Source organism: Cyphomyrmex costatus, unplaced genomic scaffold (genome assembly GCF_001594065.2).
Source record: "Cyphomyrmex costatus isolate MS0001 unplaced genomic scaffold, Ccosl1.0 scaffold251, whole genome shotgun sequence".
Lineage (NCBI taxonomy): Eukaryota > Metazoa > Arthropoda > Insecta > Hymenoptera > Formicidae > Cyphomyrmex > Cyphomyrmex costatus.
The window spans coordinates 55,859-68,127 of record NW_017276598.1 but is presented as its reverse complement, the minus strand read 5'-3'; the positions used below and the strand labels follow the sequence as shown (position 1 = coordinate 68,127).

At 32.8% G+C, this 12,269-nt stretch overlaps 3 protein-coding genes across 3 annotated transcripts in view; 2 read left to right on the top strand and 1 right to left on the bottom strand.

Annotated features, from left to right (window-relative positions):
* Positions 1–2,473: 2,473 nt before the first annotated feature.
* Positions 2,474–4,989, top strand: fsd (transmembrane protein fates-shifted). Its single transcript, XM_018540474.1, has 7 exons — positions 2,474–2,844; positions 3,250–3,333; positions 3,504–3,644; positions 3,768–3,906; positions 4,041–4,242; positions 4,401–4,565; positions 4,693–4,989. Exons 1-7 carry the CDS (start codon positions 2,700–2,702, stop codon positions 4,954–4,956), a joined length of 1,140 nt encoding a protein of 379 aa, XP_018395976.1. The 5' UTR covers positions 2,474–2,699; the 3' UTR covers positions 4,957–4,989.
* Cog2 (conserved oligomeric Golgi complex subunit 2) lies at positions 4,879–10,070 on the bottom strand. The gene is made up of 12 exons (XM_018540475.1): positions 9,845–10,070; positions 9,525–9,752; positions 8,291–8,557; positions 7,890–8,191; positions 7,655–7,772; positions 7,262–7,584; positions 6,569–6,635; positions 6,231–6,411; positions 5,858–6,137; positions 5,557–5,737; positions 5,333–5,493; positions 4,879–4,952 (listed from the first exon to the last, which is right to left on the bottom strand). The coding sequence occupies exons 1-11, from the start codon at positions 9,914–9,916 to the stop codon at positions 5,410–5,412; spliced, it is 2,103 nt and encodes a 700-aa protein (XP_018395977.1). The 5' UTR covers positions 9,917–10,070; the 3' UTR covers positions 4,879–4,952; positions 5,333–5,409.
* Positions 10,071–10,345: 275 nt separating this feature from the next.
* The window catches only part of LOC108774386 (NF-kappa-B-repressing factor), a 3,126-nt gene continuing 1,202 nt past the window's right edge, over positions 10,346–12,269 (top strand). Inside the window, exons 1-4 of the mRNA XM_018540480.1 lie at positions 10,346–10,415; positions 10,502–10,698; positions 11,472–11,605; positions 11,757–12,162. Coding sequence (XP_018395982.1) covers positions 10,529–10,698; positions 11,472–11,605; positions 11,757–12,162 — 710 coding nt within the window. The 5' untranslated portion in view covers positions 10,346–10,415; positions 10,502–10,528. The remainder of the gene's footprint in view (positions 10,416–10,501; positions 10,699–11,471; positions 11,606–11,756; positions 12,163–12,269) is intronic.

Below are 12,269 nucleotides of genomic sequence, written 5' to 3'. Positions count from 1 at the left end.
CTGACGGAGGCTCTGAACTATAGAAGAGTTACCTTGATCGGAGGAAAGAGTACCTAAGAATTTTTGCAGAAGGTTCGAAATTAGCGAGATAAAATTAAACATCCCAGACTGAGATGAATTAGAGGAAGAAGAAGTTTCAGTGGGAAAAGTAGGGGTGGGATTAAATGACGAGGATTGAGGATGAGGAAGGGGAGGGGGATAAGAGGGGGAGTGAGAGTAAGGAGGGGGAAAATAGTTGGAGTTCGACCATCTTCCGTGAGGTGCAATAAGACATGCATTATGCATTGTACGAAGGTCATTAGATGTTTGGTTATTAGCGTTAATAAGGGGAGGGGGAGGTCTAGGATTAGGAACCGTGCGAGTGTAACGATTAATAATGGATTGATTATTAACTTGTTGCGAGGAGCGAACCTTCTCGCTGTAAGAGGGAGAATTGACTCCTATATAATCGTGACCAAATTCAGGGATCTCACCAAGAACTTCATATGGATTAATGTCGTAAAAATGCGAAGGTGAACCAGTAAAAAGAGGATTGTCAAAGGAGAAGCGAGGAGAAGATCGTGGGGGGCAGGATGTCGTGGATAAGGAAGGAAAAGAAGAAAAATCATTGTAGGGGGGGATATTGGAAGGCGAGGGGGGATGCGAGGAAAGGCCAAGGCTCGCGCGAGCTTCCATGTATGAAATATTTTTTTGCGCGGCAAGTAGGTAGACCTGTCTATGTTTGAGATAAAGAGGGCATTTAGCAGATGAAGGAAAGTGTTCCTGATTGCAATTGACACACTGAGGAGGAAGATGCATACGCGGGCAATCTTCCTGATTATTATGTTTACCTTGCCCACACCTAGCGCAGCGAGGAGAACTCTTGCAATCTGAACTGATGTGTCGAAATCGCAAGCACGAGAAGCACATTAAAACTCGAGGGATATAAGGGATGATCGGGAAGGAGACATGCATATATGTCAGGGAACGAGGTAATAGCTGACCTTGAAATTTAACCATAACTGAGAGAGAAGGTTGCAGCTCGTCTTTCCCATCCTTTTTAATCCTTCGTTGCAGTCTCTTTACTGATAGAATTTTAGCTTGGGAGGAAAATTCCTTAAGGATAGTTTCCTCCGTGATGTCCAAAGGGATGTTTTTGGCAACTCCCGTTCTCATGACCCTAAAAGCAGGGATAGAAACCTTCAAATTATCTGCTTTAAGAGAATCAAGACTAATGATGTTATTAGCTTTCTCATGATTATTGAGAGCGACCGAAACCATATTTCGTCCGGCCGACTTAATTTCAATAACATTATTCCCAACATGCCTGTGAATAATACGACTAACCATAAGTGGATTGAGGCGGGACGTAGAGTTGTCAGAGTCCTTCTGAATCAAAACGATATATGGTGGTAAATCCCTAGAAGAATATTTGCAAATATTACCTGCAGAGGCTTGAGTCTGCCGGGTGCCGGCACTCACGGCCGGGGAATCCCCGTCAGTCTTGTCCTTCTTATCAGATACATTAGCACGTTTGAAAAACGTTGTATTTGCAGATGGTGGGTCATCGCTCTTCTTCTTGTTGGAAGGATTAGGTTCCTTATCAATATCCATAAGATTATCAGATTGTACAGATATATCTGAAATAGAGCCGTCGATTTCCCCACCTGAAACAATGGGGGAACGAGATCTACTCGATTCTTGCAATGATTTGGAAGAGATTGCAATATCTTTTTCCGATGGATTGTCCTGAGATATAGCATATTTTGTTCCTTTAGAAGATTTCTTATCCTTCTTCCTTCCACGAGACATCTTGAGGGGAGCGATGGGAAGTTGAGAATATTTCAGATAACTCTGCCTAGAAGACTTCTCAATACGAGACAGAGAAGAAGCTCTTGTCTCATGTAAGGTTATGTTAGCTTTCTCATAGAAAGAATTAAAGTTTTCGAAAGATTCTAATGGAATCGAATTATTATTATGCTGTAATTTCAATTCCCTTCCCGGCTCGGGAGTGAATTGGCCCGAAATCGGGCTTTCCTGCATGCCACCACCACCTACAAAGGGGAAGAAGACGAGAACAAAGAGAAGGGAAAGAAAGGAAAAAAGGGAAATAGAGGACACGGAAGCGTATCCACTAATTCGCGTATACTTGCGAAACTCTCCCGGTCGCGAATCTCACCACCGGAACACGCACAGAGGCAATCCGCCTGTCAAAAGCCGTATTATAATAAGCACAATACTAAAACCCGACTGTTCGCGCCAAACGGACTTCCGCCATTTGGCCATAATCAGACAAATTGCCCAAACTTTGGTCGGCTGACATACCCCCACTCCTCTCAATCCACTGCGCATCCACCGGAATGGTTCACACTTCCACCATACCACATGTATGTATGTGTAATATACGATATAAGCGATTAGCAACCTGCGTCGCCATGATATATTTCTCCTGACAGTCGTGGTGTGATACGTTTCATCGCGATGTTTTCGCTTTTCGATAACATTCGTCGACGGCGGTTATGAGAATCGTGGAGCGTGCGAGTGAGCGAGGAGATCCGCGATGCGGGATCGTGCGATCAGTGTCGCGTGATGAGCGCGGAAGCCTATTGCGTACAGTAACGTTATTAGTGTATATACTTGTATATAGATCTCTCATTTTCTCGCAATGTGTACCTGATTAATTAGCACGCTTTAATCACACCACGTTAAAACGACACACGATGTCTGCTCTACGAAAGAAAGCAAGTCGAAGACTTCCGAAAGAGCAGAGAGATACTGATAATCTTGCTGGCCACGATAATCCGGCTTTACCGGAACCTGGGCCATTCAAATTTAGAAGAAGAAGAACTGATAATCTTGTAGGAGGTTAAGTACATATATATATTTATTAAGTATATATTGCTTTATCACTTATTCGTATTGCAAATTTATTTGTTGCTGCACTGTGTGAAATTTATCTGAAGTATACCAAGATAATGATTTTGTTATATATCTATGAAAAGTTAAATAAATATAAACATAGCCTTTATTTAGTCAGAAATATAATTTGAAATAACATAAATATTAATTCCTCTTTTAAATAAATGTAGAACAACAAGAAACTGAATTATATATAATGTTTAAAATACTGAGGATTTTTTTTATAAATTAAAAAAAAATTTTACCTCGTAAATAATTATTATTTTGATATGGCAATTACTTAGTTTAATTCTCTTTAGTACCAGTTTTGATGAAATTAGACTCATTTGATACATTTTTGATATTTTACAGCAGACGTGACCATTGACGACTTTGCTAATACATTACGGATACATGCAAGGTTTAAGAAATCAGTTACAAATGTGTCTAATGAAGGTTAGAAAATAAATTATAATACTTTCAAAACATTTATTATTGAAAAAGTACAAGTATGTTAATTTATTGTTTAAAGTAATTCTTAATTTTGCATATTTTTATTTTTCGAATATTACAATTGATATTATATAGGTGAGATCTTAATTCTGTTATTTATATATATTATTTAGTGAAACAGGAAGCAACAAAACAAGAAGAAGAGAAATTAGTATGGGATGACACAGATGACGAGAACTCATTAAAAGATAATATAAAAGGAAGGAGGAATAGAAGAAGATTGAAATGTCAAAAAAATAATAATGAAGATGAAGGTATATAGATACATTTGTACATAAATAAAATGTTTTAATTAAATTTTATAATGATAAAAATCATGAACATGTAAAGTATTATACATGATGAAATATTACAAAAATATTTTTTTTTTTTACTAGGAATTGATTATCCATTAGATATATGGTTTATTATCTCAGAATACGTACAACCTGAAGCAGTAGGAAAATTTGCAAGGATTTGCAAAAGTTCTTACTATGTAACTATCACTGGAAAATTTTGGTTTCATTTATACAAGTCGTAAGTACTTTTTTGTATTGGTAATATACAATTAAAAATCTGTGAATTTATTTTTAAAGATTATTTTTAAATTATGTTAATACTTTTTAAATAGATCAATAGTGTTAATTTGTAAAATCAGATTATAATTTTAGATATTACAAATTCGTACCAGATTTACCAGAGCACTTGCAACCACAGTGTATGAGGTTACATGGACTAAGAGCTTGTGTTATCAGGGCATTACATTACAGTTATTTTAGAACATCGGAAAGCGAAGGAGACGATATGTCTTACTTACGACAGGAGGAACCGCATTCTCTTGTGAAAAGAAAATGCACTCTCATGTGGCATAAAGTAAATTACGAATAATTCTTTGTCCACATTTAAGCTCTAAACTCAAGTAAACACGTAGCTGTTTCATATATCTTTTACAATAATTATGTAATTATAATAGACTTGTTCTTTATTTCACATTATGTGATGATATTTAATGACATTGTGGTGTGTTCTAGGAAGGAAAAGTACGATGGTATTTCTATTTTAAGTTGAAGGAAATTTCCAAAATACGTAACAGCCCATTAAAGCAAAATAAACATTGTAATGTTAAAAAAACAGAATTTTCCGAAACGTTGGAAGACGTGGCTGTTAATCCTGAAGACGGTTGCAAAGTGCTTAGGGTTCGTAACATAAGACTTGTTTATACTTTCTCGAAGAGATTAAATTCATTCATTCACACATTAAATTAATTTTATTTGTATGTATAGTAATATATTTTAATATATTTTATATGACTTATGTATATAGGTGAGTTGCTCAAAATATAGTATGTTACCACCGGTGATTGGATTGATTCTGCAAACAGTATCTATGAATTTAATGCCTGGCTTCAGAGAATACAGACTTCAACTTGGATTCGGAACGTCGGATGTTCCTAGCACATTAACGAATCAAATAATACTTCGTAATGTTATCGGATATAGTATCTTAAATTGGTGGGATCCTGCTTATCCTCATCAGGATGTAAATTATACGATCGAATTGCCACAAAATGACTCGTGGGAAATCTAAAATTTATTACAGATTGTTCTTATATTTTGTGTATTGGGGAAATAGAAAAGTCTTTAAATTTTTATAAGACAAATATATTAACGCGTAACAAATGTAAAAAGTTGTTCAAATTAATATCTCTTTTTTTTTCTTTTTATAAATTCATGAACGATTCCGAAGTTATATGATTTAAAAAAAATAAAATATAAACAATGTCGGAATAATAAAGATAACGCAAATTTTGTGCAAAAATGTTTTATGTATATGAAGAATATATACATCAAAATAAAATTCTTACATATAAATATAAATAATAATTTGATTGATGTACCAAATTTGGTTGTAATAATTCGAACCTTTCTTACTTTCAAAATTTTTACAGTGACTGATGACTTACTAATTAATGACGTGTTTAAGTTGTTTCTGAACTGTATATTTTACATAATTTAATAAACAATTATTGCTGGCAAAATTTCATTTCTTAATAGCTGTTTCTACAGCATCTACCAATTCTTGCAGATGATGTATGTTAGCAGTTGAAATATTAAGATCTTTGACCTAAAAGATGTAAGTGATTAGACATGAAAATATATATTTTTTAAATGCATAATATTTTTTTACCATATTTGTGTAACCATCCACATCTACTTTAAGTTGAATACGTATTTTTTCGTCATCGCTAGTTCCCTGTGATTCCGAAGGAAGTATTTCAGTGGATTTATCACGAATCTTTTTCAATCTCCTCAAACTCTCCTCAGTTTTTTGTACAAATATTAACACATCCGTAACGAGTAATAAATAACTAAAATAAAATTCAATATTATATGCATAATCAATAAGTAATTCTGATAACGTTTTCCGATTTTTATATAATAATATTATTAAAGAAATTATAAAGAATAAATAAAAACAAATTATTTACCTTTCTGTTAGCGAGGATAAAGTTAGTTCTAACCAAAGAATAATATTTTCGGGAATGATTTTGTTATACTCTGTGTAGAAATTAGTAAGAGGGATCATCGCACTCTTTACATAAGAGCAAGGTTTAGTCGGCACATCTCGCTTTGTTCTTCTAAACAGTCGAGGAATGTCGCTAACTTGTTTCAAATGTATTATACATTGCTCTGAGAGCTCGTTTACGATTTCTTTGGTAACTAAAGGCAAAAGATTGACTAAACTGTTCGAGGTTTCACCTAGAGAGTCTAAAATATAAGAATGTGTGTGTGAATAAAATAAATCTTATAATATCTTAATACTTTAAGGTAATGTATTTATGATTTTTAATTCTTCATTACCTTCTAATAATTTCGATATTGTAACAGTCTCGTCTTTAATTTTTGACTGTACCATTTGTAAGAAAGATGGTAAAACCTTTATCAATTTTTCTATATCAATATATAAATACACTAGAAAGTTCAATCTCGTTGAGCACTCCGAGACATTTGAATTATTAGTTTCATTTATCACTGGCCATACCTTTAAATATAAAAGTTGTATTATTTATATATATATATTTTTATACTATGTGTACTATTTATACTACATATACATATATATGTCTGATTTTTACGTATAAATATTATACACATAGTATAAATAGTACACACATAATAAGCTGAATGTAAAAACCTACTTGTTTCATCGTACTCTGACACCAAGTTTGATATCTTGAGCTTATTTGAAGACTGAGTTTCCAAAATCTAATAGTAGTAACATCGCGTTAGTTTTAATCACGAGGAGATTAAAGTGGAAATGAAAATGATTCAGAGAAAATTATAAAATGGTTAAAAAAAAACTATCTAAATTGAGTGGTAATAAGATCGCTCGAGCGTCGTGCGGCATTTGGACCGCGCGCGGTGAGGTGAGGGGGACAGCGGAAGGCGGAGGCAATTCGAAAATCGGCTGAAAGTTATATACACTTTATGTACGTTAACTTTGTACTGGCACCTTTAATTAACAATATATCAGTTACTTTTCATGGCAATATATTATTATTAGATAAAAAGGTTTAAATTTTTGAGTATCCTTTTTTGAACATGGCTTGAACTTTTCGTTTTTATGTTATGCTTTCATCTCTATGACATTGTAACATCGATAAGAATCGTTGAAGAAGGACTCGTGAGTTCCGAAACGTTCAATATTAATTTTATATTATTTTATATTTATTTTATATTTTTTATATATTTTATATTGTATTAACATTGTAAACTATAGAAATTTGTTTTATAAAAAATCTTATTACCGCTTGATTTAGACAGTTTTTTCTTTATATTTTGCATTGCAAAAAACGAGCGAAATCTAATTATTATAAAATGGTTGTTTTTACCTGTGAAACAGTTGATATAAATAGATATCATCAGCCCAAATCCTAAGCAAATTATCCCAAACCACATTGGTTGCATGAAGCGAGAACTCTTTTTGCGTTAGAGATGTCAAACTACCTTTGATTGAATCTGGTGATATTGGTTCGGCTAAAACTGTCTCTACAGCGCCGGCTATCTCTTGAAATCTAATTTGGAAGTACACCGGCAAATTCCATTTTTTGAGAAAATTCTTATACTGTAGATGATTTCTCAGAGCCGTCAAAATTTCGGACGTAACACATTCTGTTTCTAATTTTGTTAGAAACTCTAACGTAGCTGTATACCTCTAAAATTGCGGTAACTCAACATTTTTTCATACGTAGGTACTGTTACACATTTTTAAATATTTCACTTACTTTATGAAATAGTACTGGATCTCCCGGAGCAAAAATAGACTTTATGTATTGCTCAATCTTTTCTTCGATTTCAACCCAAAAGCTATTTACCAAAAAATTAAATCCTTTGACAGACATTCTATAATATAACAATTAGTGTATTTATAAGAGTACATAAATTATATATATATATATATATATATATATAATATATATATATATATATATAATATAATAAAATAGAATTTGCAAATACCTTTCAGGATGTAATGTAATATCTAACAATTGTTTTAACTCTACATTTAGAATGTTTAGTAATCTATGATAAATGCTTTGCAGACCAAGTGGATCAGTTTGAAGATTATCTTCGTTAACCACATTATAAATTAATGGCCTTACAAGCTCATGCCTAACTAATTCTTCTGCATTTGTTACTTTGTCGAGCGTAAGATAAATTCTAAGGCAACGGATTGCCAAATTTGAATTCTTCTCATGTATACATGCTAAGAATAACTCGTTCAGACATGTTACATATAAATTTTCTAATTCTATAGTTTCCTGTTGCAAAATAATTGTTTCAGTTTATTAATTGGTTATTGTTTTTATTTTATTTAGCTATAATAAATGCAATATTATTTTGTTTCTAAATATGCGTACCTTTTCTTGATCAACTGAAATATCCAATTTACACCTAGACATATGAAATTTTAATTGATTCAATTCAATTGCAGCCTGTTCTAAAACATCGATTTTTGTGGGATTTTCCATAAATGTTTTCATGCATAATATGGAAGAAAGTTTTCTTAGCGACTTGTATACATGTTGCAAACTGTGCAAACTTTGCTTACGTTCCCTTATTTTCAGATTATCGTTTAAATTAGCTGAAATGGATGTAATTTCGTCATCCAGAGCTTGTCGCACTTGCTGTCAAAACAAAATTCTGTCATTAGATCCAAATAAATATTAATAGAACAAAGCTCTCAATGTCAAAATAAGCCAATGCAAAAAGCAAATCCGAGTATCGTCGCTAAATATAATTAAAAAATCAATACATTAAAAAAGTTGGAAATATAATTAAAACAATTCAGATTGCATACATAATATGTTTTGACTCTTGGATTGAGCCTTCTTCAGATGTAAAAGAAATGTAGAATTATAGTGTATTTGTGTGTTGCAAATAAATGTAGTCAAAAAATTAAGAACTACACGATTCGACTAACCTACAACAATTGGCAGTCGTTGTCAGTTAGTAAAATCGTGTAGTTTTTAATTTTTTGACTCTGTTTATTTCTTATTAATGTTTTACTTCTTAAATTTGTGACTAATTCTCTTTTGATCATCATCGATGACACGATTTGACTTATATTCAACTCTCACCACGATAAATGACTAATTTATTCTATCATGCTTTTCATCATCATTAAATATTTTTTAAATATTGTGACAAACACATCATGAGTACTGTTTCGATTATCAATTCTGCCAACATTCGATTTATCAATCTTCTATCAGCGAGTTTGTTTTCTCGGAGAGTCACTCATTTAACATCGCAATACACAAATACATTATAATTTTAGCATCACTACGATATAAAGGTTTCTTTTACATCTGATTGTGAGAAAGGCTCAATTCAAGAGCTGAAACATGTTATATACGCAATCTGAATTGTTTTAATTATATTTCTAACTTTTTTAATGTATTGATTTCGTAATTATATTTAGCAATGATTCTCGAGTTCGTCTTATTTATTGTTAGATCCATATAGATACACATACATGTAAAATAATATTTCTGATGTCAATCTAATTGTAAAATGTAGTTTATTAAATCTTTAACAATTTCAGATAGAATCTCTTTGTTCTAATTGTACTTTTTCATTTGTTTTTTTTACCATAACTTCCTCCTTCAGTTGTCCAAGTGGCGCTTGCAAGTCATTGATGGCTTTGTCTAGTCCAATTAAATTGCTGGACAGATTTACGAAATCTGTATAATCCCTGTTAATGAGGTCAATCATAGCCGATCTCAGTAATTTCAAGTACATTCCAAGATCATCCCGCATCGTCTCCAGTTTGCCATTCTTCCTGTGATCTTGCAGAAAAGTGTCGATATCGAAATTCTCCTACGACGTCAAATATAAACATATAACGGAAGAAAATATTAAATTTATATTTCTTAAATATTGTAAACGTGGCAATAAGAAAACGTACGAACCTGTACGAAATCGAGTTCGGAGAAACACAAATCCTTAGGAGCTTTTGGCAATGTTATATTGTTGTTAGACATAATTATATTTACATCCTACTCTCGCTTGAGGATTATTTGGCAACTGTCATCTCAGAAGGACTACAATTACTCTCGATATTAAAAATTTTACTAACACTGATCGCTAATCCCCATATTATGACGTGACACGAGTCACGAACAGGTCCGTCTCACTCAAGCTCTATAAACCGACTTTTTTACCGACATGTATTTATGCATCCATGCATTTAGTTCATTTACAACTGGAAAATATATTATAGAGGCGCTACTAACGCTGGTACGCCTAGAGACACCAGCACGATGTTTGTCGCGCGCGACACGCGATATCCAATGAGCGTCTAGCTTTAGAATGAGAACATCGGTAAAGTTGTACGCTTATTGGATATCGCGCTGGTGTGCAGCCGGCATTACTTTACTGAACCGCGTACCGTGCTGCATGTAAAATCACCCTAAGTTTCTCGTGTGTGTTCAATTTTTGTATTTTTGGGTAAACAAATAATGTTCTAACCTGCGGAGGAAAGTAAGATACAAATTAATTACTATCTTGGGATTGGATTGTCTTTAAAATCGTGTTTGTTTACTAAAGACATTTATCCATATTTGTAGGATTGTAAGTGAGAATCTAAGACAAAGATGAGCATGGAGGATGATTGGGATGTGGAGCAACATAAAGTGGAATATGAGTCTGACGAGCACTGGGAGTTACGGCGTAAATTTTTGCTGACCCACAAAGATAAGTTTCCTGAAGATGTGCTCGTCTGTTTAGCTCAAGTATTCGTCAATGTCGAACTATTAGGATGCAGGTATAATGATATGTAATAGATTAACCTAACTGAACAATACTAGACTGAGTATGTAACAGATGCATGTTACTTTTATGCTTTTACATTTATCAGAGTACTTATATCAATGAATGATGGAACAGTCATATACTGTATGATACAACATTACACAATATCAACTTGTAGCTGAAATATTGCTTAGGTTTTTTATTTCACCTCTAGGGCTATGTTCAGATTCCTACCAGAGTGCCACCCAAGTATTCTTCTATCCTTATTGTTTACCAAATGTTAAACAAGGATAAATGACATCCTGGAAGCACTCAAGTAGGAATCTGAACACACCCAAGAATAAAATAAAAGATATATATATATATATATATTATACACACAGGATATCTGATCATTATAAAACTTATATAGAGGTAGAATGGATTAAACTCATTGTCAGTTAAAAAGTCCTCTATCATTTTGTATTTTTCGTATCAGTTAATGAATTATCAATTGATGAAAATAATCAAATTTGCCCAGCCTACTGCCAAATGCAAGCGAGCAGCGAGATAAGACTGTCCAGAGAGACGCATGTTCTTAGTCACTAGGTACATTAATATCAATGCCGCTTGTTAACAATGCCTAGAATTTGATTATTTTCATCAATTAATAATTCTTTAACTAATGCGAAAAATGCAAAATGATAGAAGAGGACTTTTCAACTGAGTTTAATCCAGTCTGCCTCTATGCGAGAGTTTTATAATTAATCATCAGACGCCCTATATATTTGTATAAATTCTTTGCAGATATCCACAAGAAACGATGAATTTAGTTAAAGAATTATCGCAAGATGTTGCGGCTGAATATAGAGAAAAACAAAAAAAAAAGTTACAAAGAACATTTGTGGCAGCATCAGAGGCAGCTAGTTCTAAGGTGAAAGGTATAAAAAAAAATTGTGAGTTGTAACTTATTTTTTTGTTTTTTTATATTTTATTATGTACAATTTCTGTCTCTTATTAAATATGGCATGTAATAAAATAGCATGTTACTCGTCATCACTGGATCATTATATTGACATTATGTTTGAATAGGATGTACTGCTAAAACATCTACTGTCACAGAAGAATCTATACCGAATATGCCTAATACTATATCAAGTACAACTAATCATACTGATCAATCTCATAAAAAGCGTTCTAAAAAAAATAAAAAGCTCAAAATTGAGAAGAAATCACTTCCTAATGTTACAAAAGAACCTATATCCAGTACAATGAATTACAACTACCAATCGTGCGAAAAACCTGATATCGAAGAGAAACTGTCTAAAAGAATAAAAACAGAAGAAAATATCTCGTTTAAAAATCAAAATCATCCATATAAAGACATTGTTCTGTGGAAAAAGTCAGATAATGATAATGCGGTAAATATACTAGAAATGTCAGCTGCAGTATCTGGTATCGCCATGAATTGGAAGTACTGTAGGACAGAAAAAGGCTGGTGAGTGTATTTTTGTATTACAGTAAGAGCAAATTGCTTTATATTTGTATATACATGTATGTACATGACACACATGTTTATATATATATATATATATATATATATAT